We start from the raw sequence: 24888 nt of genomic DNA, 5'->3' as shown, positions 1-24888 counted from the left end.
GTGACGTGGCGCGGGGTGGGGCGGGGCGTGACCCGGAAGCGCACGGCGGGTTCCGCCCCTCGCTCGGAGCGGCAGGGTCCGACCCGCCCGCGGAGCTGCGCCGCCCGCCGCGCCGACGCCATGCTCCAGTTCCTGGTGAGCGGGGACTCGGGGCTCCGGGGGCGGGCGGGCGTGGGGCCCGCGTCCGCCGTCGCCCGTGGGGGGGGGGGGCGGGGGCTGCGCCCGGGCCGGTGGTGCCGCCGTGTGCCGTCGTCGGGTCGCCCGGGGGACGTGCCGGCCTTTGCGGGGCCCCTCGTGTGCCGTCCCGCCCTCGCGTTGCAGCCTTGGCGGGGGGGGGGGGGGGGCTCCGCCCCGCCCCCACGCCCCGTGCGGGCCTTAGAGCTCGGCGGTGGGTTTCCTGAGGTGCGCGGGCGGGCCGGCGGGTGGCTGGGTCGGCGAGCCCGCTCCCGGGGCGCGGGAGTAGCGCGGCAGGGCCGGGGGCCGGGGGGCCGGGGGGAGCCAGGCCCGGGCGTGCACCTGACTCCTCCAGGGTGCTGGGGGGGGGGGGCGAGGGGGCGGGTGTTAACCGTGAGTAAACAGATTCGATCGCATGGCTCTTTATTTCGGTTAAAAACCGGCTTTCTGGGACTGCTGAGTGTGTTTCAGGGATTGCCCGCCGGCGGTTTGCGGAGGGCCCGCGGGACGTGCATCCCCACGTCAGCCTTGTCTTGCAAGCCCCTGTGCCTTCCGAACGCGATGCTGCCTTCCCTTCCTGCCTCTGATTCCGGCCAGGACGCAGGTGTGCCACTTGGCTTCCAGGTGGCCACACGGAGCGCTCCGGGGACGGGATGCCTTCCCAAATGTTAGATTCTTTATCAAACAGGATTGTGGGGTCGCCCGGGGGGGCGGGGCGGGGCTCAGCGGTGGAGCGCCTGCCTGCGGCCCAGGGCGTGATCCTGGGGACCCCGGATCGAGGCCCGCATCGGGCTCCCTGCGTGGAGCCTGCTTCCCCGTCTGCCTGTGTCTCTGCCTCTCTCTCTCTCCCTCCCGTGTCTTTCATGAATAAATAAAATCTTAAAAAAAAATCAATTACCACCTTAAAAAAAAAAAAAAGACAGAGGGGGCACTCTTAACAATCCTCTTTTTCTCCTTTTTTTTTTTTTTTAAAGATTTTATTTATTCATGAGAGACAGGGAGAGAGAGGCAGAGACACAGGCAGAGGGAGAAGCAGGCTCCACGCAGGGAGCCTGACGTGGGACTCGATCCCGGGTCTCCAGGATCACACCCTGGGCCAAAGGCAGATGCTCAACCGATGAGCCACCAGGGTTGCCCAGTTGTAATTGATTTTTAAGATCCTGCCCCATAACGAGGTATCCTTGACATCAATTGCCCAGCTAAGACGGGGCAGTTCTTTTGCCTCTGGAAGCGTCTCCAGCGTCCTGACTAGGTGTTAGCTTAGCAGTCAGTAGAAGTAATTATTGTCTTTTGTAGGAAACACGCAGGTTAAAAGTTGCGTCAGCCCCAAAGCGTAGGACGGTAGCATCGAGCCCACTGTGGCTGTAGCTCCTTGGCAGACTGGGAGGACGTGGATGAATGACACTTTATATGTGTTTTGCAGAGTGAATTTCTTGGGTTTTGGAATGAACTTTTGCTACGTATAAATATGCATGTACCTGATTTGAAAATACAGAATTTTCAGCGTGTAAGGAAAAATGCTGCAGCCATTCATTAAATTCTTAGCTCAGAAGTCACTGGAACATGAGTGTTCTCTTGTCGCCCCCATCTCCTCACTGCATCTGTTGAAAAGATGTGAATGGTATTCTTTTCCACCTCAATTCCCCCTCTGTTGGATGTTGGGCTAACCCTTTCTCTTGTTTTAGCCATTTGATTAATGAAACAATGAGTTGAAGGTGGTCCCTGTGTTGCCCTCGAGCTTTTGACCTGGGACCAGCCATCCTGTCCTAGTGCTGAAGAGGTCGCCGCCTGGGTTCCAACCCCAGCTCCCTTGTTTTTAAGAACTGGGAACTTGAGTAGGCCACTTAAATTCCGTGTGCTTCAGTTTCCACATAGGAAAATGGGAACCTACAGGCCTCGGAGTTGGGAGGATTGAAATTGAGTTATTACGTGAAGGTACTTAGAGAACAGTGACACCTAGTAAGGACTCAGACGTTGCTCAGTGTCTCTTTTACAAGATAGCAGCTGAACTCTGATACAGTTTTTTCTCTAAAATGGGGATTCATTTACCCTCAGAAAGGTAGGTGGTGGGACAAGTTTGGAAAGTGACAAAAATGGTTACGAGGTAAACATGTGCCCTCTCCACCCACATTTTGGAACCCTCCAGGACGCTTCCTACACTTGTCACTTCCTGGAACACTGTTGGAAAACCACTGCACCCGAGTAGGGGACTTCTCTCTGCCTTCCTTCCTTCCTTCCTTCCTCCGTGGATTCAAATACTCGCCCATCATTCCAGTCTCAAAACCTTGTTCCCGTGGTCCTGTTGCCCTTTCCTTTTGCTGCAGTAGCTTCCTTAAGGTTTGGCTACAGTTGTCATAAGGAAACTTGGGAAGTTTTTGAGGGAAACCTGACAGGGAGGACCGGCGCCGCTGGGAGCTGCTTGTCCACTGCCTGTTGTAGTGTCGCGAGGGCCAAGTATTGCTCTTGTGACCTATTGGCAGCGCTTGGTACTCCTAATCACCTCTGCCTCAGTTCCCCACTCCCTCAGCTTTTGGATCCTTCTCGTCTCAGTATCTTCTGACATTCTTTAACATTATGATACGCACGGCTTTACTTTCATGGAAGAACCTGCGGAGTGAAGGTGACGGGCTAGGAGTGCTGGCCCCTCAGGAGCTGAGGGGGTCAGTATCTTGGTGCAGCAGCTGGGAGATGGCCCTATCTAATCTCGCCTGCCCGTGCTGGCTGCCTTTTTCCTTCAGTGGGTTTCTAGATGTTTCTCAAGGCCTAGTCCTTGACTCTGATCTTCTCTTCAAACCTGCCCTCAGGGACTGTGTTCCTTGTCATGCTGTCACCTTCTCCTTGCTGCTGCCAAGACCACCTTGCATCCTTGTCTCTGAGTTCCAGTTTGCTGTCATCAGCTGTTTGCTGAACTCTCTTGTCACCCCGTCTGTTCCAGATCCAACACATCTGGACCCATTACCTTCCCTATTCCCCACCCTGTAGCACACGCCTCACAATTAACTGCTTTCTGTCTTCTCTAGCCCCGGCTTTCTCAAATTTGAAATACTGACATGATCTCTGATTTATTTCTCCCTTTCGTTCTCCATAGCATTTAGCTGCTATGCCCAACACATAGATTTCCCTCTGTACTCTTGGGCAACTTACTTAACTGCTCTGTGCCTCAGTTTCCCCAACATAAACTGGGCAATAACAATACCTGCTTATGAGACTGTGAAGACCCTGAGTTAATTCTTGAAAAAGAGTTAGAACGTGACTTTGCACACAGTACTCCGTAAATATTAGCTATCGTTTTAAGCCATCGGGTCTTCATTACCTTAGGAAAGTTCCATCTTTATGTTCCCACTGCCAGGTTCATAGTCTCTTTACTCCATCCTTGCCCTTGCTACACCAACCTAGCTGGTTGTAGGAATGTGGGTTTTGAGTTGGAAGAGTTGTATGGGGTTCTGCAGTCCAGCTAACATGCTGACACATCAGTTTCCACTACTTGGGGAGGGGGGCATCTGGTTTATGTTTTGTCCCTTCCCGTTAAAATAGGCTCATCTCCATCACGGATGATGTCTATCATTTTTGATCAGTGTCTCCCTGACTAATTCTTGGTGCTAAAGAGCAGTTCTAATCCACATGACAACCCTTTACATTTTTGAGAAGCATTACCTTTGTACCTCTCTCTATCCCCTTGACCCCACCAGTCTTTTCTTTAGACTAAGCATCTCTCATTCTTCCATCCATTGTTTATGGCTTCAAGTTCATGCTGGTTAGCCGTCCCTGAATATTCTAGTTTTTCGATTCTCCCCCCCCCCCCTTTTTGAAACATGGCACTCCCGATCCAGTCTGATCAGTAAGGCTGTTGTCTCCAGTTCATTGTTTCCCTTGAGCCCTTGGTGGTCTGTCCTCTCTCGAACTACCAGAGGCATTATTTCACTCCTATGCTCAGAAACTGTCAGTGGTCTTTATGACCCTGCACATCACCTAGTAACCACTTGCAACTTGGTTTTTGAAGATTTGCTCATCTGACTCCACTTTCCCTTCCTGCTGCCCTTCAACGTATCTCTGTTTTAGAATGATTATGCTAGCTTACCGACCTGGACCACCTGTGGACCTTGCTGCCTGCAGACCTTCCCATGTGGTTTTCCTCTTTTTTGCCTTCCCAACTACTCTTAATGGCTCAACTACTATCTTTCCCTGTGACCCTACGCTCCTAAAATCTTTGCACTGTTAGGATCCATCTTTCTGTTAATTTATGTCTTAAGTGTCTTTCATCAATGTTTTATTGTTTTCTCAGTAATAGTCTTTCACCTTGTTTTTCATATTTATATTTCCAGATACTTTTTAGTTGTTGTGAGTGGCATCCTTTTTAAAATTACATTTTCAAATTCATTGCTGATGTATAGAAATGCTGATTTTGGTCTATTGATTTTTTTTTTTTTTTTTTTTATCTAACGTCTTGGCTATCTTTTAGCTCCCATAGTTTGTAGATTCACTTGGAAGTGAATCAATGATAGGGCACCTGGCTGGCTCAGTTGGTAGAGCATGCGACTCTTAATCTCGGGGTTGTGAATTTGAGCCCTATGTTGGGTGTAGAGCTTAATTTTTTTTTTTTTAATTAAAAAAAGTGGGGCATCTGCCTGGCTCAGTCAGAGACGTTGTGTGGCTCTTGATCTTGGGGTCACGAGTTTGAGTCCCACATGGAGTATAGAGATTACTTAAGTAAAAAACTTTTTTAAAAAATTTAAAAAGGAAGTAAATCAATGAATGCAATACTGTGAAAGCGGTTATAATCTCCAGTGAAGGCAAAAGTGACAGTTTTGTGTTCTTTTCCAAGTTCTGTCTCTGTGTCTTGAGTTCGGACTTCCAATGATAGTGAGAGTGGATATCCTAGTTTTTTCTTCTGCTTTAGTGGAAATGCTTCTCAGATTTTTTTTTTTTCTTTTTTTTTTGTTTTTTTTTTTTTTTGCTTCTCAGATTTTAGTATAATGTTTGTGTTTCTGATTTTCCAAACAGATTAAGAAATTCTATTGCTAGTTTAAGAGTTTTCATTGAGGTTGGCAATTGGATTTTATTATACTATTTCCCCATCTGGTGAAGAAGTGCTTTTTCTCCTTTAAAAAAAAATTTTTTTTTAAGATTTTATTTATTCATGAGAGGCAGAGAGGCAGAGGGAGAAGGCAGAGGGAGAAGCAGGCTCCATGCAGTGAGCCCGACGTGGGACTCGATCCCGGGACTCCAGGATCACGCCCTCGGCCAAAGGCAGGCACTAAACCACTGAGCCACCCAGGGATCCCCTTTTTCTCCTTTAATATGTTCATACAGATTCCATTAGATTTCTAACATGAAGCACTTGAACTCTGTGGCCCACTCACACCATCATTTGGAGATGCACTCTCACTCTTGTGTTCACTGCACCTTTACTTATTCTAATAGTCTTGTCTTTCTAGAATAGATCATAAATTCCAGAAGAAGCAACATAACTTCCCTAAGCACATGACATTTAGTCAATACTATGTGATTTATTTCATGTATTTAATTAGATACTGCTCTTTTGCCTGATTACTACTCTCCGATACTCCTAAGATAGAATATTTGAATCAGGTCTTTGAGACCAGACTGGTTCTACCTGATGGACCTCTTTCCGAAGTGTGACAGCTATCTTTCATGAATGTCCCTATTTAATTGACTGGCTCAGTTGAAGAATTAACAGCTCCCCCTCTCCCCACTTCATTGTCTAAGGAAAATGATTGAATACAAAACCTAGCTTATATTTAAAAAATGCACATCTCTTTGGTGGTAGTAGAACAGATTTAGGCTATATTCTTAGCAGATTTTTGTTTTATTGAATAGGATGTGGGTTTTATTATTACTCAAAACAGATGTTTTTGTTTAAAATTTTTGTTTATTCATGAGAGGCAGAGAGGGAGAAGCAGGCTCCTTACATGGACTCTATCCCAGGACCCCAGGATCACGACCTGAGCCAAAGGCAGATGCTCAACCCCTGAGCCACCCAAGTGCTCCTCAAAGCAGACGTTTAACACAGTTGATGATTTCTCCACAAGTCTTTAAAAAAAAAAAAAATTTATTTGAGAGAGAGAAAGAGCCCAAGCAGGGAAGGGGCAGAAAGAGAGGGAGAAGCAGACTCCCTGCTGAGTGAGGAGCCTGATGGGGGGGTGGGTCCCAGGACCCCAGGATCATGACCTGAGCCAGAGGCAGACACTTAACCAACTGAGCCACCCAGGTGACTTCACAACAAGTCTTAAATGTTTTAAAGACTAAAAGTGAATTTTTTTCTTACCTCTTTGGAATGGAGTAGTCTTCAGCCAGCTTCTATAGGTCTCTAGATTTAAGTGGAGACAAAATCAGCAGTTTATTTTTTATTAATGTTAGATAATGTATACTTCTGATTTTCTTGTCAGTGTGTAGTTTTCTCACCTAAGACCACAAAACATTTTTAGGTATCCTTCTGAATGCTAGTCATAGCAATATTGGCTAAGTAAAATGAGATTATTTTTATTATTTATTTTTAAGGAGATTATTTTTAGATTTCTAAAATCCCTTGTCAGTAAATATGAGATGGTTCAGATTCTGTGTCAGAACTTGGGTTTGAGTGTGTACTCTTTGCAAATGTAATTTGATAAGTCCTATTTCAGACTAGTTAAGTAGCATTTAGTCGGGGTTATTGCCAGGAGCCATCCCCAGGTAAAAATTGTAGCTTTATTGACAGACATAACTTTTTGAACGAGGAAGAGGTTAAACAGCAAATGAGAAGAGTCAGATTGTTTTGGAGTTGACTTTCTTAAGACTTGGTGCTTCTGTATGTTGATACAGTGTTGTAATTAACCTGCTCATGTATTCTTACCTAGAGTTGATTTTCTGTGGTGTTTATACATAAAGCCAACTATTTATCTCAGTGGTCATCATTTTGTTTTTCACTCTAACATTTCCATTCTTTTTAAACATCTGTCCAATCTGGAAATCATGAAGTTGTCTTTGATTTCTAGTTTTAGCCCATATAGCTAATATTTTCCCAAATCTGACTGATTTTTTTTAAAATATTTTAAGATAATTTATATCATACAATTCAACTATTTGCAGTGTAGAATTCCATGGTTTTTTTGTATGTTCACAGAGCTATGCAACCATCACCACTATAATTTTATATCCAATATTTCATTGTCCCCAAAAGAAAATCCATATCCACTAGCATTCATTTCTCATTCCTCTCTTCCCAAGTTCTGGACAACCACTAATTTATTTTGTGTCTTTATGGATTGATCTGGACATTTCCTTTAAGTGGAGTCCTATAATATTGGTCTTTTCTGACTGCTTTTCACTCAGAACAATATTCTCAAGATTCATTCATGCTATAGCATGAATCAGTACTTTTATGGCTGAATAATATTACATTGTATGGATATTCTACATTTTGTTAATCCATTCACCAGTTTATAGGCATTTGGGTTGTTTGCACTTTTTGGCTATTATGAATAATCTTGCTGTGAACATATGTGAACAAGTTTTTGTGTGGATGTATGTTTCAGTTCTCTTCAGTGTATGCCCTAAAGTAAAATTGCTGCATCATATGCTGCATCACATTTCTGTGCTCAACTTTTTGAGGGATTGCCAGACCATTTTTCAGAGTGGCAGTATCATTTTACATCCCATCAGCAATGGGTTTTACTTTCTCCACATCCTTTTCAACACTTGTGTATCTTTTTAAAGTCCTTCCTAGTAGGTGTGATATGGCACCTTATTGTGTGTGTGTGTTTTTTTTTTTTTTTTGCATTTCCTTTCACTAGTGATATTGAGCATCTTTTCATGTGCTCATAGGCCATGTATAACTTATTTGGAGAAATGTCTATCAAATCCTTTGCTCATTTTTATTTATTTAATTTTTAAAAAAAGATTTATTATTTATTTGACAGTGTAAGAGCACAGCGGGGGCGGGTGGTGTTGGGTAGGAGTGGAAGAAGGAGAAGCAGGTTCCCCACCAAGCAGGGAGCTCAGTGCAGGGTGGTATTCTTGATGGTATTCTTTGAAACACAAACATTTTTAATTTTGATGAACACCAGTTTTTCTTTTATGGGGGGGAGATCATTTGTGCTTTTGATGTCATATTTAAGAAAACTGTTGCCTAATGAAAGTTGTGAAGATTCATTCCTTTGTGTTCTTTTTAAAAAAAAAAATTATTCATGAGAGAGACAGAGACATAGGCAGAGGGAGAAGCAGGCTCCCTGTGGGGAGCCCTGTGCAGGACTTATCCATGGACCCCAGGATCTTGCCTGAGCCAAAGGCAGACACTCAGCTACTGAGCCACCCAGGCATCCCTACTCCTTCGTGTTCTTACAAGAGTTTTCTTTTTCTTTTTTTTTTTAAACACTATTTACTTACTTACTTACTTACTTATTTATTTATTTAAGTCACACACAGAGAGAGAGAGAGGCAGAGACACACAGAGACAGAAGCAGGCTCCATGCACCGGGAGCCCGACGTGGGATTCGATCCCGGGTCTCCAGGATCACGCCCTGGGCCAAAGGCAGGTGCTAAACCATTGCACCACCCAGGGATCCCTTACAAGAGTTTTCTAGTTCTAGCTTTTGCATTTAGGTCTTGATCCATTTTGAATTACTTGTTTATGATGTGAGATAAGGTTTCATATTCACTCTTTGGCATGAGGATATCTAGTTGTCCTAGCATCGTTTCTTGAAAAGACTATTCTTTTTCAGTTGACTATATTAGCACCCTTGTTAAAAATCACTTGACCAGGGTCACCTGGGTGGCTCAGTTGGTTAATTGACAGACTCTTGATTTAGGCTCAGGTCATGAATCTCCAGTTCGTGAGATCGAGCCCCATATCGGGCTCTGAGCTTGGTGGTGGGGAGTCTGCTTCGGATTCTCCCTCACTTAGTCCTCCTTCATTTCATTTCATCTCTATTTCATTGATCATCATTGATTTTTATTTTATTTTTAAAGTTTTTAATTCTAATGTAGTTAATATACAGTGTTACATTAGTTTCAGGTGTACAGTATAATGATTCAGCACTTCTGTATATTACTCAGTACCCACCAGAGATCAGTATACTCTTCCTCTCCTTCACCAATTTCCCCCATTCCCCTACCCACCTCCTCTCTGGTAACCATCAGTTCTCTATAGATTAGAGCCTATTTAGGAATCATCATTGACTTTTTTTTTTAATTTTTATTTATTTATGATAGTCACAGAGAAAGAGAGAGAGGCAGAGACATAGGCAGAGGGAGAAGCAGGCTCCATGCACCGGGAGCCCGATGTGGGATTCGATCCTGGGTCTCCAGGATCGCGCCCTGGGCCAAAGGCAGGCGCCAAACCGCTGCGCCACCCAGGGATCCCTCATCATTGACTTTTAAGAAGAAAAATGAGTCAGTCATGTTTGCTTGATTCTGGGCGTTGCCTGATGGGTACCTACTCATTATTCAGCCTTTTTTTGAGTAGAGCTGCTAGGTGAATACTTCCAGAGCAGTGCTTTCATCCTGTTGGTGGTGGTAAAGAGTAGCCATTGGCTCCCTACCAAGATTGCATGTGAACTAAACTTCTTTGCCTGCTTCCTGAGGTCCCTCAGCCAGCCCTGCCCAGGGCGCCAGACTTCATTCTCTCCATTTCAAAATTCACATCCTCTTCTGATCAGTCCAGTTTTAGTCAACTCATCCCCTCTGCTTTCATACCTTATGCCTTGATTCTTCTCCACGTTCAGTTCCCTTCTCAGTTTAAATTTAAACTCTTCCTTGGCATAGAGGCTTTAATAACATACTGAGGTACACTGCTCTCTTTCAGATATGGTTTCTTAGAAGAAATCACTTCTGTTTCATCCGTTTGGCCACATAATGCATGACCCTTTTCTGATTTTTCCCACATCTGTTACATTCAGGGTCCTGTACTGGCTGCTGCCTTCATTTGTTACATAACTGTTTTATTTATATGTAGCTTTTCTTCCTATACGTTGTATAAACTTAAGATGTGTAGACGCTGTTCTGTAATCCCTTCACAGGGCTGAATATGAATTTATTTTTAGTATATAAGGAAGGGTCTTCAGTCTTTTAATCAAAGCCTTTGAGGCCCAGAGGTATTTGAGGTGTTTTTTTTTTTTTTTTTTTTAAGATTTTAGAAAGATTTCAGCTGCATATACCTGTTATTTAACCCAGTAGCACTCTGGGATAGCACTCTGTAATGACATACATTAAAATATTTGTTACATGTATTCTCCAATACGGTAGGATCCTATTTTTAAAGATTGCTTTTTCTGGGGATCCCCGGATGGCTCAGCAGTTTAGTGCCTGCCTTCGGCCCAGGGCATGGTCCTGGAGACCTGGGATCGAGTCCCACATCAGGCTTCCCTGCGTGGGGCCTGCTTCTCCCTCTGCCTGTGTCTCTGCCTCTCTCTCTCTGTGTGTGTGTGTCTCTCATGAATAACTAAATCAAATCTTAAATCTTTTTTTTTAAGATTATTTATTTATTTATTCATGAGAGACACAGAGAGAGAAAGAGAGAGAAGCAGAGACACAGGCAGAGGGAGAAGCAGGCTCCATGCAGGGAGCCTGACACGGGACTCAATCCTGAGTCTCCAGGATCACGCCCTGGGCTGAAGGCAGGCGCTAAACCACTGAGCCACCCGGGCTGCCCAATAAATCAAATCTTTTTAAAAAATAAAGATTGTTTTTAAAAAATAAAGATTGCTTTTTCTATAACAAAAAGTGAGTATTCATGCTGAAATGTGATAGAATATAAATAGCATATCAGTTCAAGTCAGGTGTGATTGTGCTGCCAATTAAATTATAGCAAAACAGTTTGAATAGAGTTTTGGGTTTCAGAATTGTAGGTAATGGATGGAGGAGCTTCACTGATTCTAAGTGTATGGTGTGTTTGTAGAGCTGGAAAATGCTATCTCTTCTGCGCGCTGCCCTGGGCCAGTCCAGACTTTCCTCCCATGGCTTGTAGCTGCAGCCTCCTCCTCCCACCCATTTGTCCTCTAACCACTTTGCTCATATCACTCCTCAGTCCCCACATTCCTGGTGTTTTACTGTTGATTGTCCCCCCTGTGCTTGTGAGAAGCAGCTGCATATTCCTAAAGTCTCAAAATGACTGCAGAAAGAATGTGATAGTAATTTATTTAGTGTTGAGCTTGTGAAGCAGTCATTTTTGTTTTTTCTGCACTACCTTCTCTGCAGGGAATCCTGTGGGGGAATCAGTGATGTCGACGGGGCACTGTGGAGGTGGCATACAGCCATCTGGATGGACTCCTCGTCAGGTCTTGGCCTGAAAAAAAAAAATGAAACAGTCTTGGCCTGCAGAGAGGTGCAGAGTCATTCAAGACCTATAATCTGGCTCCAGTCTAACTTGTCAGACTAATGAGTCACCATTCCTCAGATTTAGATTTTATAGGTTTTTTTCTGTGTAAACTTGCCTAGTGAGCATCCCATGAATTACCCATAAATGCTTTTCTGGCCTTATGCATTCTCCTCAATATTTCACTTAATATGTGACATTTCTCTTATGTTGTATATTTAATTTTACAAAATCCCAGTGGTAGACCTGGAAGTGTTCTGAAACTAGAATTGGATATGACTTGTCTAGAGGCCTGTAGTTTTGTGGTTTTTGTGGGGTTTTTTTTCAAAGATTTTATTTGTTTATTCATGAGAGAGAGAGAGGCAGAGACACAGGCAGGGAGAAGCGGCTCCATGCAGGGAGCCTGATGTGAGACTCGATCCCAGAACTCCAGGATCACATCCTGGGCTGAAGGCAGGTGCTAAACTGCTGAGCCACCCAGGGATCCCCTGTGGGGAGTTTTTAAAAAAGATTTTATTTATTCATGAGAGACACACACAGAGAGAGAGAGAGAAGAGAGAGGCAGAGACACAGGGCAGAGGGAGAAGCAGGCCATGCAGGGAGCCCGATGTGGGACTCCAGGATAATGACCTGAGCGGAAGGCAGATGCTCAACCCCTGAGCCACCCAGGTGCCTTTGTTTGTTTTTTTTTTTTTTTTAAATAACTGTTTTGTATTTTAAAATAACTACTGTTTTTTTTCATGTGCTGGTGAAATTGCCAAAGTGAAGCCACATGAGATACTCCATATTTATGTTGAGACACACGTGGTAAGAACCAGGAATCTTAGATTGTTGGAGCAGGAAGGAACATTGTATGTTTTATAGATCAGGAAACTCAAATCAGCTACAGCTACATAGCTAGATGGTGAGCGGTAGAATCCGAAATCTCTTTTTCTTGAAAATTTTCACCCTTCTGTTTTCTGTGCTTGGTGTTAGAGCTCAAATTCTCAGGTTTTTTTTTTCCCCCTCTTCTTACAAGTAAATTTAATACTCTTTCTGGATTTGGAAAACCTCTGTCTACCTAGTTTCAACTGACTGGAGTGAAAAAAAATCCTTTTGCTTCTTGGCGCCACATTGGTAAAACTGTTATTTCACAAAATGTGCCTGATTGATCAAATGATTAGAAAACGGACTCTGAGTAGAGACTCTTTTATGCTCTTTAACTAACAACCAATTTATTTTTTTTTAATTGTTTCATTTATTTATTCATTCATGAGAGACACAGAGAGAGGCAGGGACACAGGCAGAGGGAGAAGCAGGCTCCATGCAGGGAGCCTGACTTTTGGGACTCGATCCCTGGTCTCCAGGATCCGACCCCAGGCTGAAGGTGGCGCCAAACCGCTGAGCTACCCGCTGCCCCTAACAACCAATTTAAATTGTGCTTTTGGTGTTTAAGGCTCAGGAAGGCTGCGTTTTGTTTCTCCATGTATCTCTGACCTGAAGAGACAGACCACATCACGTAGAACTGATGGTGTTAAGTGCCACCCTTTTTTGGTAACGTCTGCTGTGTATTCAATAGGAACAGTGCTGATTAGAGAGAAAAACTTACATGCAGTATACTCTATACACCCAGTATAACTCTTCTGATTTTTTTAAAAGAGGAACAGATGCAAGTTTGAATTTATGAAATTAGAAATTAGGCATCCCATTGGAGATTCTTAATTATTGGAGGAAAAAACTCCAGGGAATCACAGGTCATCATTAGAACTCAAAGTTTAATGAGCTTTGGTTCTTTTGAGTGGAGGGCTTTAAATTTCCATGAAACCGTTTTTGTTCAGGAAAATAGTCACCCAATGGGATAAGCATTTATAGTTCTCTAAAAATCATCCCTGAGTGGCTCAGTGTGTTAAGGGTCCGCCTTCGGCTCAGGTCGTGACCCCGGGGTCCTGGGATCCAGCCCCACATCAGGCTCCCTGCTCAGTGGGGAGCCTGCTTCTCCCTCTGCCTCTGCCTGTCGCTCCTCTTGCCTGTGTGCCTGCTCGCTCTCTCAGATAAATAAAAATCTTTCAAAAAAATTTATGCCTGTCTGTCCTGAGTAAGTGCTGGTTGGGAATCTGTAAGACCCACGGGTCTCAAGTGTTCTGCTCCTTAGGTTCCACCCCTGCCTGAGCGCTGAACCATATGCCATCTCAGATGTGTCAGAGGTTCCTATGCTTTTCCGTCGTGACACATCTTCGTTTTTGAGTGTGAATCTAATTGAGGTTGTTCTGTGTTCCTTTGTTGTGAATGACCCTGAAAAAGTCACCTCATTACTGTGGGCCTTAGGTCTGAAGAGATTAAACTGTGAAAAATCTCTTCATTTTCCAAGATAATACAATATAGAGAAGTACATTTTTTAGTCGGATGTCTTTTACTTGATGTAGCAAGAAGTAAACAATATTTAAAACTAAAAAAGAAAGAAAGACTAAAACCAGGTTGCTTTTAACAACAAAATCATCACTCTGGCTTGGGTTTCTAGAACTGACAGTTAAGTATTTATGGAGGTTGTGAGGGGACAAGGAGAATCTAGGGTAGGTTTGTTAAGTGCTGCCGTTCATGTATTCTCACTATTGTATGCTCTTCAACCTTTTGGGAGAGTATTTCTGTTTATTTTATAGAAGAAAACTGAATCTCATGCTGCCCAGCCCTAGACTGGACCCTGGGGTCTTGAACTGTCCTGAGTGCCTTAGACTGTCGTCTGTATAGTTTGGTATTGGATGGCACAGAACTTGGTATCTAGTATAACTCTTCTGTTCTACTCTTTCAGCTTGGATTTACTTTTGGCAACGTGGTTGGAATGTATCTGGCTCAGAACTATGACGTAAGTGACCATATCCATGTCCTCCCTGATTCCGTGTCACTAATTTGTAGTGACTTGTCTTTGTTAAAGTCAGTTATGCGTCCAGCGTAAATGACGTCCATAGATCTGAGGAAAATGTCCTGAATGTTGTAGAAAGATTTTCCGTTGTTCAAAAATACACCTCATAGAAGCATCTGTCCTCCCTGTCACCACAAGAGGGCAAAATCCCATCAGTTTAGATGGTCTTGTGATCCTGAGCTGGTACTTGTTAGCCTAAAGGAATTACTAAGTTAGAGTTTTCTTACAGTTCTACGGAAAATTATGTGTAAGTGGAAATGTAAAGACTAATTAGATAATCTGATTTTCAGCCCCCACTACCCAGTAGTAATGACTGAGAATTTTAGTGATGGATCTTTATCATGCAGCTCACGCAGTTAAGGACAGAGTTTTGCGAGTGCTGAGTTATAGTAGCCTCATTTTATAGATGGGGAGTTGAAAACCCCATGACCAAATCACCCATGAATGGGGATTCCTGAAGGTTGTTGTAAAGAGAGGGAAGGGAAGGAAGGGCGGAAAGAGGGAAAGAAGAGAAACAAGATACTAACTTTTGATTTGTTTGTGGTGAAGGTTTTAGTGTGACAAAAGAAATTCTTTACCAACCTTCACTTGAGTTATGTGGTTTTCTAGGCAGGAGCTTTATTAATTTATATCACCTTTATGGTTTATAAGTACAGCTTCTACTTAGCACTAGATTGAGGTGCTGAGTGAGTAGGTAAAAGTAGAAGTCAGAATCGGGCTTCCTTGGCTTCCAGGAAGGGAGCATATGTCAATTTACAACTGCTGAGATCCTTCTTATGTGGTTAGGAGGCTAAGAAATTCTATTTGGTAGGTCCCTTTCAGAGGAAAATAAAGACTTGTACCACAACCCTTTATAAGTGGAAGACTATTGATGAGGTAGATGTAAAATAACAATATTTTCTTTTTCTCTTTAAAGATACCAAACGTGGCTAAAAAACTAGAAGAAATTAAAAAGGACTTGGATGCCAAGAAGAAACCCCCTAGTTCATGAGGCGAATTCCAGCACTGCCTTTTGGATACATTGATTCTGCTGTTCTTGAGGGCCTCCTTATCTGAACCAGAAGCTTTTGTTTTAAATTCCAGCCTCAACCATTTTCCTCTCTGCTAGATCCTGCCTTGCCTGAGAGCACAGATGGGGCCAGAAGTTAAGAACCACCCTTTCCATCTTCCTCACCTCATCCCTTCTTCCTCCCAGCCACTTGAGAAGGCCTGACTGGAATTATGGTGCTAGATTAGTAAACGTGACCTTTAATTAGTAGTCTCTTCTTTATTCTTTGGAATTTCTACTCTTTTCTACAGAAAAATTGATGAGTTTTGTATAGCTGATCAGACATAAATAATGCTAATTTCACAGTTTAGCAATTATAATTGCTGTTTAAACATTTGGTACTAAATTATGTTGTTTTTTTTGGGGGGGGGTTAACTTTTTAAAATTGTATTTGAATTCAGTTTGCCAACATACAGTATAACACCCAGAAATTAGATTGTTTTAAAGTCCTTAAAAATTTTTTTTTGATTTAAATTTATTTTTGATTGGTGTTCAATTTGCCAACATATAGAATAACACCCAGTGCTCATCCCGTCAAGTGTCCACCTCAGTGCCCGTCACCCAGTCACCGCCACCCCCCGCCCACCTCCCCTTCCACTACCCCTAGTTCATGTCCCAGAGTTAGGAGTCTTTCATGTTCTGTCTCCCTTTCTGATACTTCCCACTCATTTTTTCTCCTTTTCCCTTTATTACCTTTCACTATTTTTTATATTCCCCAAATGAATGAGACCACATAATGTTTGTCCTTCTCCAATTGTAAAGTCCTTAAAATTAAAGCCCAGAAGCCAGTTACTCTGGAATTATCCCATTTATTTTATGCTGTTTTCAGGCAGCTCCATAGTTACTAATTTAATCAGTAAATTGATTTACTGCTCATTAACTGGGGAACTATATTCTGAGGGACCTGTCAGGAACTAGGGAGTTTAAAAATGTGTAAAATAATGACCTTTATCCTCTGAAGAATTCAGTCTAGTATGCATATCTTTCCCTGAATCATGTCTTTAATTTGGCTCTTCTCCCTCCAAAGAATCATACTCACCTTAAGGGATTACAGGTGCATTTGACATTACATGATGGATAAATGACACGTTGTAAAGGAAATTTTATGCCTCTTCACATTAAAAAAATGTATTTACATTGTAACTTTATAGCAATTCTCATAAGAAACTTTGAGGGGTTTTGTTTTGTTTTGTTTCCTGTATTCAGAAATCACCATTGTATGTTGACCCATACATAGGGATATCTCTACATCCCTTATTTAGGAAGAAGCTACTGAAGATGAGACCTCCACTCAAATGCCAAAGATTTGTCATTGTCGATAAATCAGGATGGAACATAGAGGCCACTTTTAGGCAACAGGCTTGAGCAATAGAGACCTGAGCAAGGCAAAAGGGCCCACAGTGACCACTGAGCTGACGCAGTCTCATTAAGCCATAGGCCCTAACTGACCAATGGGCCACTTAAAACCAGTCACTGTTCCTAAGATTGCCAAAAAAGGGAGAATTCCATCCGGCCCCATAGTCCCTTATTTCGTCCTGTAAATATAGCCCCTCACCATTGCCTCTTGGCAGACAGTCCTTCCTTTGTTGTGGTGCCCACTGCTTCCTGTCAGTGTATTCAGTAAACTTCTACTAAAGCTTTTAAAAAAAAAAAAAGAAAGAATCACCATTGTAATTTGTCAAGTGTATAATTAGTCCATTTTTTTAAGTTAAAAAAAATGTTTGTATACATCACTTTTTCCATGGGTCAGGATACAAAAGTGATCAGAATAAAGGGCCCCTCATACTCTGTCCCTGAGCAGCTAGTTCCTCTTCCTGGACGCATGCACTGTCAACAACAGTCCCCTGTATACATTGAGAAGGATTCTGTGCCTGACCAAATACATGTGTGTAAAGGGGGTGTTTACACAGATCATAAACTACTCAGTTTATGCCTGGCCTTTTTTTTTTTTTTTTTAATGGAGGTCATTCCATATCAGTATGTAAGGAACAAGAAACCTCTTTCTCTTTCTTGGCTACATGAGATTCTATTGAATGGATATACCATAACTTACTTAATCTGTTACTGATGAACGTTAGGTTTCCTGTCTTTTGCTGTTACAGTGATAGTCTTGAGCCTAAAGTTATACATATCTGTGCAGGGTATAGCTATAAGCTAAATCCTAAAAGTGAAATTTGCACTAACTAGATAAAATCCCATTTGTGTGTTTTGTGTTAGGGGACTTAGGCAGGTCTTTGATAATGCTATTTCTGAAAACATTTTAGAATCGGTGAACTGGAAGAGTAATTTAGAGATGCTTTTTTCAGACAGTGATGACATTGGTTCTATGTGATTCTAAAACAAAGGGGTTCTGTTTCTCTTTGGAAACAGGGATCTCTCATACATGGGTATAGGTTTTATCCTTGGCAGCTTATGCTGGTGTGTGATACAGATTAGCAGCATATTGTGGTTTGCCTTCACCCTAGAAGTGAGATCACTGGCAAGGGTCTTCTTTTTCTGATGCTGTTGTATTCTCTAAGGTGTGGATGCAGTATCTACCTCATATAGCTCCCCTGAGAAACGGTTGAGGTAATCCATGTGATGTGTTGCACAGTGCTTTGCAAATTGCCAATAAATAATAGATATTGGTCCGAACATGCTGCTTTTGGTCAGAATACTTTATTTTTCTGCAGTCACTTTGGAACCAGTTTATGAACCATACAAAATGTGTCATTCAGTGGTCACTGTCTTGGTTGCTGATGAAAATCTAGAGTATCTACCTTGATTATACCTCCTGGCTCACAAGATTTGATCTTGAATGACTGAATTGTTAGCAGAATGAACTACATACAGCCTTGAAAGATAAAGTTTTACTACCTTTGAGGATATATGTAAAAATGCTACAAGCTTAGAGGGATTCCTTGTCACAGGGTAGCAGGATTGCTTGTGTGTTGTCTCCCAGAGTGGCCTTTTTGGGGATGAAGACAACTTAGATGTTAGATTAGGAATCTCTATATTATACTTCATAAACAAAGCTCATTTGGATGTAGGACGTCCCTCAGGAGTGACTCTTGCCCTTGCTAATGGGCTCCTTTCTACCAGTAGGAGCCATCCAGCAAATCCTGTTCTTGCATTCACCTTCATGTGACCTGTGACACAGTGAACACAGGCTGCTTTAATGGTCACTGTTCAGATAACCTCTTTTAACGTTAGGTTCTTGCAGCAGTGAAAGGGGGCTCAGTTCTCAGGTGAGATTATCCTCACTAAGATGTAGGAGGGGCTCAGCACCATCACAAATTTTAGGGTTAGTTGAAACTTTGTAATGTGGGTGAGGGTTGCAGCGATTGTGGTTGTGGCACTAGAATTACATCCCCCTGGTGTTTTGTAGGGACTTTTGCCTCACAAACCATCGGGGGTCTGGCAAGAATCACTGCAGCACATGCTCCTCTTCTTTTAAAATTGTTTGAAAACCCCTGTTAATGTAATTTAAGGAAACTTTTTTCCAAACCTGATCATAAAAGGAAGATTACCCACAGGTGCAAAATACTTTAGGATTGATGCTAGCTAGGAACTTCATAAACACTATGAACTTGAAAGTTTGTCCTTAACCTGTAATCCACCCAAACAAAAGGAGAGAAAAACCCAAACAACCTTATTTAAAATCCTCAGAAGGGGCTATATTTTAGGACTTGAAGTTACCAGGTGATGCCGTTAGACATTTCTTCTGATTTGGTGTTTTTTTTGCTTTTTGTTTAAGATTTTATTTATTTATTTATCCATGAGAGACACACAGAGAGAGAGAGGCAGAGACACAGGCAGAGGGAGAAGCAGGCTCCATGCAGGGAGCCCGACATGGAACTTGATCCCGAGTCTCCAGGATCACACCCCAGGCCAAAGGCAGCGCTAAACCACTGAGCCACCCGGGCTGCCCTGAGTTGGTGTTTAATGCTATTAAGCAATGACTTTTTCTGATTTAGAGGAAGAATTTCATTTTTTCTAACCCATTTACTCAATTTTCATTTGTATGAGTTTAGAGAAAGTGACAGTGTATGGTTTTTGTAATTGTGCATATGGGTTCATAGAACATATGTACACATGCATATTTCATTTCCACTAAGCAGTTCACTCCCTAGATACTATGCTGATGTTTGTTTTTCTGCTGAGGTCTCTTGCCTTTTTAATGCTTTTTCTGTTATTCCCCCGGAAGGAACACCATGGACTGTACTGGAGCAAATGAGACTTTTCTTAAACTTCCCATCTTGGACTTTGCACATAGTATTTCCATTTCTTACTCATGAATGAGTTCTTTTTTCCCTAGTGACTCTTAAGGCTCTGTGGAAGGCAACAGGGTGGTGAAGGGAACATACTTTGAGATCTTGCCTGGTCTTAATAGGGGAGCTTGTGACACATAGATTTTCATGTTTAGTTTATACCTTTCCTAAATCTCCATGCAGCATATTTAGTAAAATACATTTTTTTGCAAGGCACTGGGAAACCACAGAACAGTGGAGTTTTATGGAAAGTGAGCAGGGTGGGGCATTGCAAAACCTGATTCGTGGGTGTGTTTGTATCATTGCCCCTGTGGCAAGGTCTTATGAAAGGTGCAGTGTGGCTGCATCATTTCTGTATGTACAGTTGTACAGGATCAGGACAAGAAAGAGTCACCAGGTAAGTAGCCAGGCAGTTATGCTCAGAATTCAGTTAGTGCAGGCAGCCGCAGGGTGGCTTACTTGCGTACTTGGGTGCTGATAGTTTGAACATGTTGCTATACTGAGGATGACTCTTATGTTTAGATGGACTTTTTCAGACCCCTCTAAGCGTGAAGCCAACTAAGTTATTTGGTATTCAGCTGAAGAAACAGATTTATTCTGACATTGGAGGGAACACTAGCTATAGTTTATTTACCAAAAGATGGTTCATGAATCTTTGCCATGTAAATGCTAATATAAAATATTATATACCATGTACTTCAGGGGTGACTTAAAGGAATTTCAAAGGCAATTAAGCAACTTTGGTACATAATTGACTTGAAAAGAAGGTGCAACTATACTTAATGTTGTTTCTCAGTCATCTATAAAATGAGGTGGTATAAGATGATCCTTACTGCTTTCCATCCATATAGTGTTGTGCTATTAGAAGATAAAAAATTATATTTGCCAGGAACCTGAGACTACTAAGAAGAGCCATTAGTTCTTGTCCACCCATGGAGTGGAGTATTTTAGATGACAAGGAATTGTTAGTCATATCTGACATTTCCTGTCCCCGGAATGAGCAGTCTTGGTTAGCTTAAACTCTGGCTTTGGGAAAGAATAGAGCTGCTCTTTAGGGCAGCCAGTAGACCAGACTGAAATAAATGCTCCTTCTAAATTGGCCGGTTGAATACACTAGCTCCTTGGAGCATCTGGCAAGCAACTGCCGAGGGGAGTTTTAGGCTTTCCCTTTAGCAGTGAATGAGGTTCTCAAATGCTGAACAATGGCCCATAATTCTAAGTTATATCACCTTTTCTTTCTCTTTTTACTTATTTATACTCCCAGAGCCTTATTATTATTATTTTTTAATAGACTTCTATGTCCCAGTTTTTCTTTCTTTTTTTCTTTCTTTCTTTCTTTCTTTCTTTCTTTCTTTCTTTCTTTCTTTCTTCTTTCTTTCTTTTTCTTTCTTTCTTTCTTTCTCTTTCTTTCTTTCTTTCTTTCTTTCTTTCTTTCTTTCTTTCTTTCTTTCTTTCTTTTCTTTCTTTCTTTCTTTCTTTCTTATTTATGATAGTCACAGAGAGAGAGAGAGAGAGAGGCAGAGACACAGGCAGAGGGAGAAGCAGGCTCCATGCACCGGGAGCCCGACGTGGGATTTGATCCCGGGTCTCCAGGATCGTGCCCTGGGCCAAAGGCAGGTGCCAAACCGCTGCGCCACCCAGGGATCCCCCAGAGCCTTATGTGCACCTTTGTCTTCATGTGACTAGAGGCTTGGTGTCTAGTTCCATAATGGGTCAGACATTTGACAGCTCGGCAGCTGTGACAAGATGATCATGATCTGAACATTTTATAGTAAAATAACTATAGAGATGCTGACCCGATCCAATGAGCTATATAATACTAGTATTTTATTTGGGCTCAGTCGTTCTTTATTTTTATAAGTAGTCAAATAATGCGGCCTAAGCCAACTGATAGGGCGGCAGCAGTACTAGCCATGGTTAAATCTGGTCATTGTGCTGTGATCAGAGCATGCAGGTGTTGGGTGGCACAAAAGAAATTTTATAATTCACAGGTACTTGATAAACTAAGGAAATGACTTTATTGATAAGTTGTGGGAAGACTGCCCATGCTATCAATAGTAACTTAAAATCAATTACAAGAATGTAGTAACTGTGGGGTATTCCTTTTCCAATAAGACCTATTTAGCAAGGAACTGGTGGTGGAAATCAGAAATATGTATCGCTTACAAGCCAGGGTGGTTGGGAGCTACATCCAGTCATATAGCGAGGACACCTGCTGTGGAGAAAATGGCAGGGTTTTCAGGAGGCCTTAATTTCCAGAGTGATTTTTCTCACGGGCAACATTTAGTTAGTTTATTGTGTAAGTTGCTGGAAACTTTAAGGAACAGAAGACATCTTCTCTCCCCTCAAGGGGTAGAAAGCGACTAATGTGTTTGGAACCTTCTGTACTTGTCTTCTCAGGCATGAACTCCTCATTACATCCAGAAGAAAGCTAGTCAGACACCATGAATAGTACTGTGGTCCGAATCCTAGCTTTGGCCTCATGAGTAAGACAGGAGAGAGTTTTCTCCCTCCCGACAGAACCAATGCAGTGGTATCGATGATGAGTGGTAGGTGATGAGAGAGACAGGTGTCGTCCCCTCCCCCCCCTCACTACGCAAAGGTAGAGCATTCCTTTGAACCCTTCCGTAAGCTGAAATGGCATTGAGCAAAGAGCATTCCCAGACCCAAAGAGGAACCTCTCTCTGGCTTCTCTAATACCTTGGGGCACATCTCACTAACCGTGCACAAAATCAACAAAGCACCACTCCCAGGCAGAGTTGATGGCTCTGGTAGGTTGCCTCTGGGATGCTGGGTGTGGCTTCCCAGGAGGGGGCGTGGTGGCATGCTGGCACTCAGGCTGTGCACTGCTCTTCTACAGGCTCGCTGCAAAGTCAGCGCTGAATGCTATGCAGACTTTTCTCAGAAACCTGGAGATCCTCCTGAGATTTCTTTCCGTTGGCAAAAACAGGTACTAACGTGGGTGGTGCTAAGGACGGAGGGCAGGGAAGAGGGCACTAACATCCAAGCATGTGTTCAGGTTGTCGGAGGCTTGCTGCACTTGAGGCGGTGGACAGCAGGATCTTCCAGGATCTTCTGGTGTCAGTTGGTCGCTCGTCCTGGCGGCTCTCGGCCTGTTGGTCAGCCTCTTAGATGCTTGGCAGCTCCTTCGCTCGGGCCGTTTGCCCACTTGTGTTAGGCCTGGTCAGTGATATTACTGACCCTTACCCAGGCTGGAAAAGTGTCCAAGTGGAAGAGGCTAACTCCCCATGTGTTGATGGCCACCATCACGATTACTAGGCCAATGACATTGACCCCTAGGCCAGCTTTCACCTGTAGGACACAAACCAGTGCACCCTAGTCACTAACAGCAGCACAGATCCCTCCTCTGTGCCTCCCCACCCAAGCCCTGGTCCTGGTCTGCTCCAGCCACGCATGGGATCTGTAGTGGGGCCTCCAGGGGTGACTCAGGACTGTCAGGAGGGGAGAGGCTATGAGAACCATCTCCACTTGTGTTCTCACTCCCGAGTGGAAGCCTGGAAGGTGGGTGCTTGAAGCACAGGTCTTAGAATGTCCAGGGTTAGACTACGCAAGGATTCCGTAGCTACACGATAGGGGACTGCTTTAAGGCAGGCGCTTCTTGGAGCCTTTAATGTCCTGACCCATGTGGGGACCAATAGGAGAGGCCATATTCCACAAAGCCTTTGCCACTGTTCAGTATTTGTTCCTTCCCAAAGGAACAGCTTATGGAAGAAGGTGGTGTACCTTGGGTTCCCCTGGAGAACCAGGTCAGCTGCCTCTGCTCAGCCCTTCTTGGGGGCGGGTGACGAGTGACAGATGTGCTAGCTTTGCTGCCTTCTGCCGAGGGAATGTCCCGTCAACAGCTCTAAGCCCTCCCATGTCTGCCATGGAATTGACACAGGCTGAGAGGGGTGTGAGGGTTGATGGATGGCAGGGCCAGGGCCAGATGGAAAAATGTACAGTAAGGATAGCTGGCACCCCACCAGGGAGGGACCAAGCACACCGTGTGTGGCCGCCACTAGCTGCCATTGAGTTGGGAAAGCTGTGAGGGAAGATAAATGCTAGGAAATCGTTCCCAAGCAAGTGACTAGATGTGGTGTTCTCTGCTTTCTGGCCAGAGCCCTGGGCTTATTAGTCATTCTTGCTCCCTGGGCTTTGGGTGTGGAGAACTGCCCATGTCGCCTAGCAGAGGAGGCAGGTTCTAAAGGGGCTGAAAGGAACCGCACAGAGCATCTGGTTGGACCCTCCATCTTTAGCAGATGAGGAAATGCAGGTCTCAGGTCAGTGCCTGGGCTGAGAATAGACCCGCGATTGGCTCACTTCTTGTCACCCGGTATCTTTGAAAGGCACGGTCTCAGATCACTTTTTTGGGTCCAGAAAAGACTGTGGGGGTGGGGGATGAGTGGTGGGGGCACCCAGAAGAGGAACTGGGGGACAGGAGAGTTGGAACTGAGCCCAACTCTCTTGAGCAGACAGGGTTGTGCAGTAAGAGATGAGGGCGAGGGGGATGGCTGTGACCTCCCTTCCCTGAAGTATTACAGGGACTTAGATGAGCAGTTCGAATGGTAGAAAGGGCCTGAATATCTGCTACCAGCCTGAAGCTCTCCCTTTCCTCCATTTGGTATTTACAGGGCTGCTGAGAACGAGTTTGGACGTCCGTGAACAAGAATGTGTGAGACTGTGAGACCCTCAGCAAGGGGGACTGGTCCCTATTTCAGACCACCCAGCCCCAGTAATTATGAGTTGTTTTTATCTTTTCCCCAGCCCCCCAGGAGCCTAGATACCCAGGAGCACAGCAGGGAGTATAGGCCGAGGGGTCGAGGGTAAATATGCCCAACACTACAGTCTGACCATCTGCCTCCATCTTGTGGGAGTCCAGCTGAGAACCGAGCAATGAGCTGTGGGTGCTTCGCTTTGCCATTGCTGCTTCAAGGGCTGCCTGTGTTGGGGAGAGCTCAATGGGAGGGGCCTGTCCCATCATACCTTCCACCCTAGGTTCCTACAGTTTCTCCTGCTTCACGTCTCTAAGTAAACAGCACCTTTTGCAATGAACATCCCCACTGGTCCAGTGAAGAAACTGAGGGAAACCCTCGTGCCTCTCACCCTGCGCTGCATCTCGTGACTATTCCAGCTTTCTCTGTGTACCCCCTTTCTCCCAGATAAGGCTGGGAGAGCACGTTATTGGGCCTCATGGACCAACCAACAGCCTTTT

At 43.7% G+C, this 24888-nt stretch overlaps 2 protein-coding genes across 2 annotated transcripts in view; one reads left to right on the top strand and one right to left on the bottom strand.

Moving 5' to 3' along the window:
- The first annotated feature begins 120 nt into the window (after nucleotides 1-120).
- Nucleotides 121-15636, top strand: STMP1 (short transmembrane mitochondrial protein 1). The gene is made up of 3 exons (XM_055334766.1): nucleotides 121-402; nucleotides 14268-14321; nucleotides 15295-15636. Exons 1-3 carry the CDS (start codon nucleotides 121-123, stop codon nucleotides 15367-15369), a joined length of 411 nt encoding a protein of 136 aa, XP_055190741.1. The 3' UTR covers nucleotides 15370-15636.
- Nucleotides 15637-22614: 6978 nt separating this feature from the next.
- Nucleotides 22615-24888, bottom strand: part of SLC13A4 (solute carrier family 13 member 4) — a 41798-nt gene continuing 39524 nt past the window's right edge. The window contains exon 16 of the mRNA XM_055335258.1: nucleotides 22615-22988. Coding sequence (XP_055191233.1) covers nucleotides 22851-22988 — 138 coding nt within the window. The 3' untranslated portion in view covers nucleotides 22615-22850. The remainder of the gene's footprint in view (nucleotides 22989-24888) is intronic.

The sequence above is a fragment of the Nyctereutes procyonoides genome, unplaced genomic scaffold (assembly GCF_905146905.1).
Source record: "Nyctereutes procyonoides isolate TBG_1078 unplaced genomic scaffold, NYPRO_anot_genome, whole genome shotgun sequence".
In the NCBI taxonomy this organism is placed as follows: Eukaryota; Metazoa; Chordata; class Mammalia; order Carnivora; family Canidae; genus Nyctereutes; species Nyctereutes procyonoides.
Note: the sequence above shows the minus strand (reverse complement) of the source record. Positions and strands in the feature narration are given on the sequence as shown.

What these genes read in the sequence shown, in the direction of transcription:
- STMP1 (XM_055334766.1), top strand. Translation starts at nt 121, where the DNA reads ATGCTCCAGTTCCTGGTGAGCGGGGACTCGGGGCTCCGGGGGCGGGCG. An exon ending in TCGGCGGTGGGTTTCCTGAG is followed by an intron (nt 403 to 14,267) that starts GTGCGCGGGCGG and finishes CTACTCTTTCAG; the next exon opens with CTTGGATTTACTTTTGGCAA. An exon ending in ATCTGGCTCAGAACTATGAC is followed by an intron (nt 14,322 to 15,294) that starts GTAAGTGACCAT and finishes TTCTCTTTAAAG; the next exon opens with ATACCAAACGTGGCTAAAAA.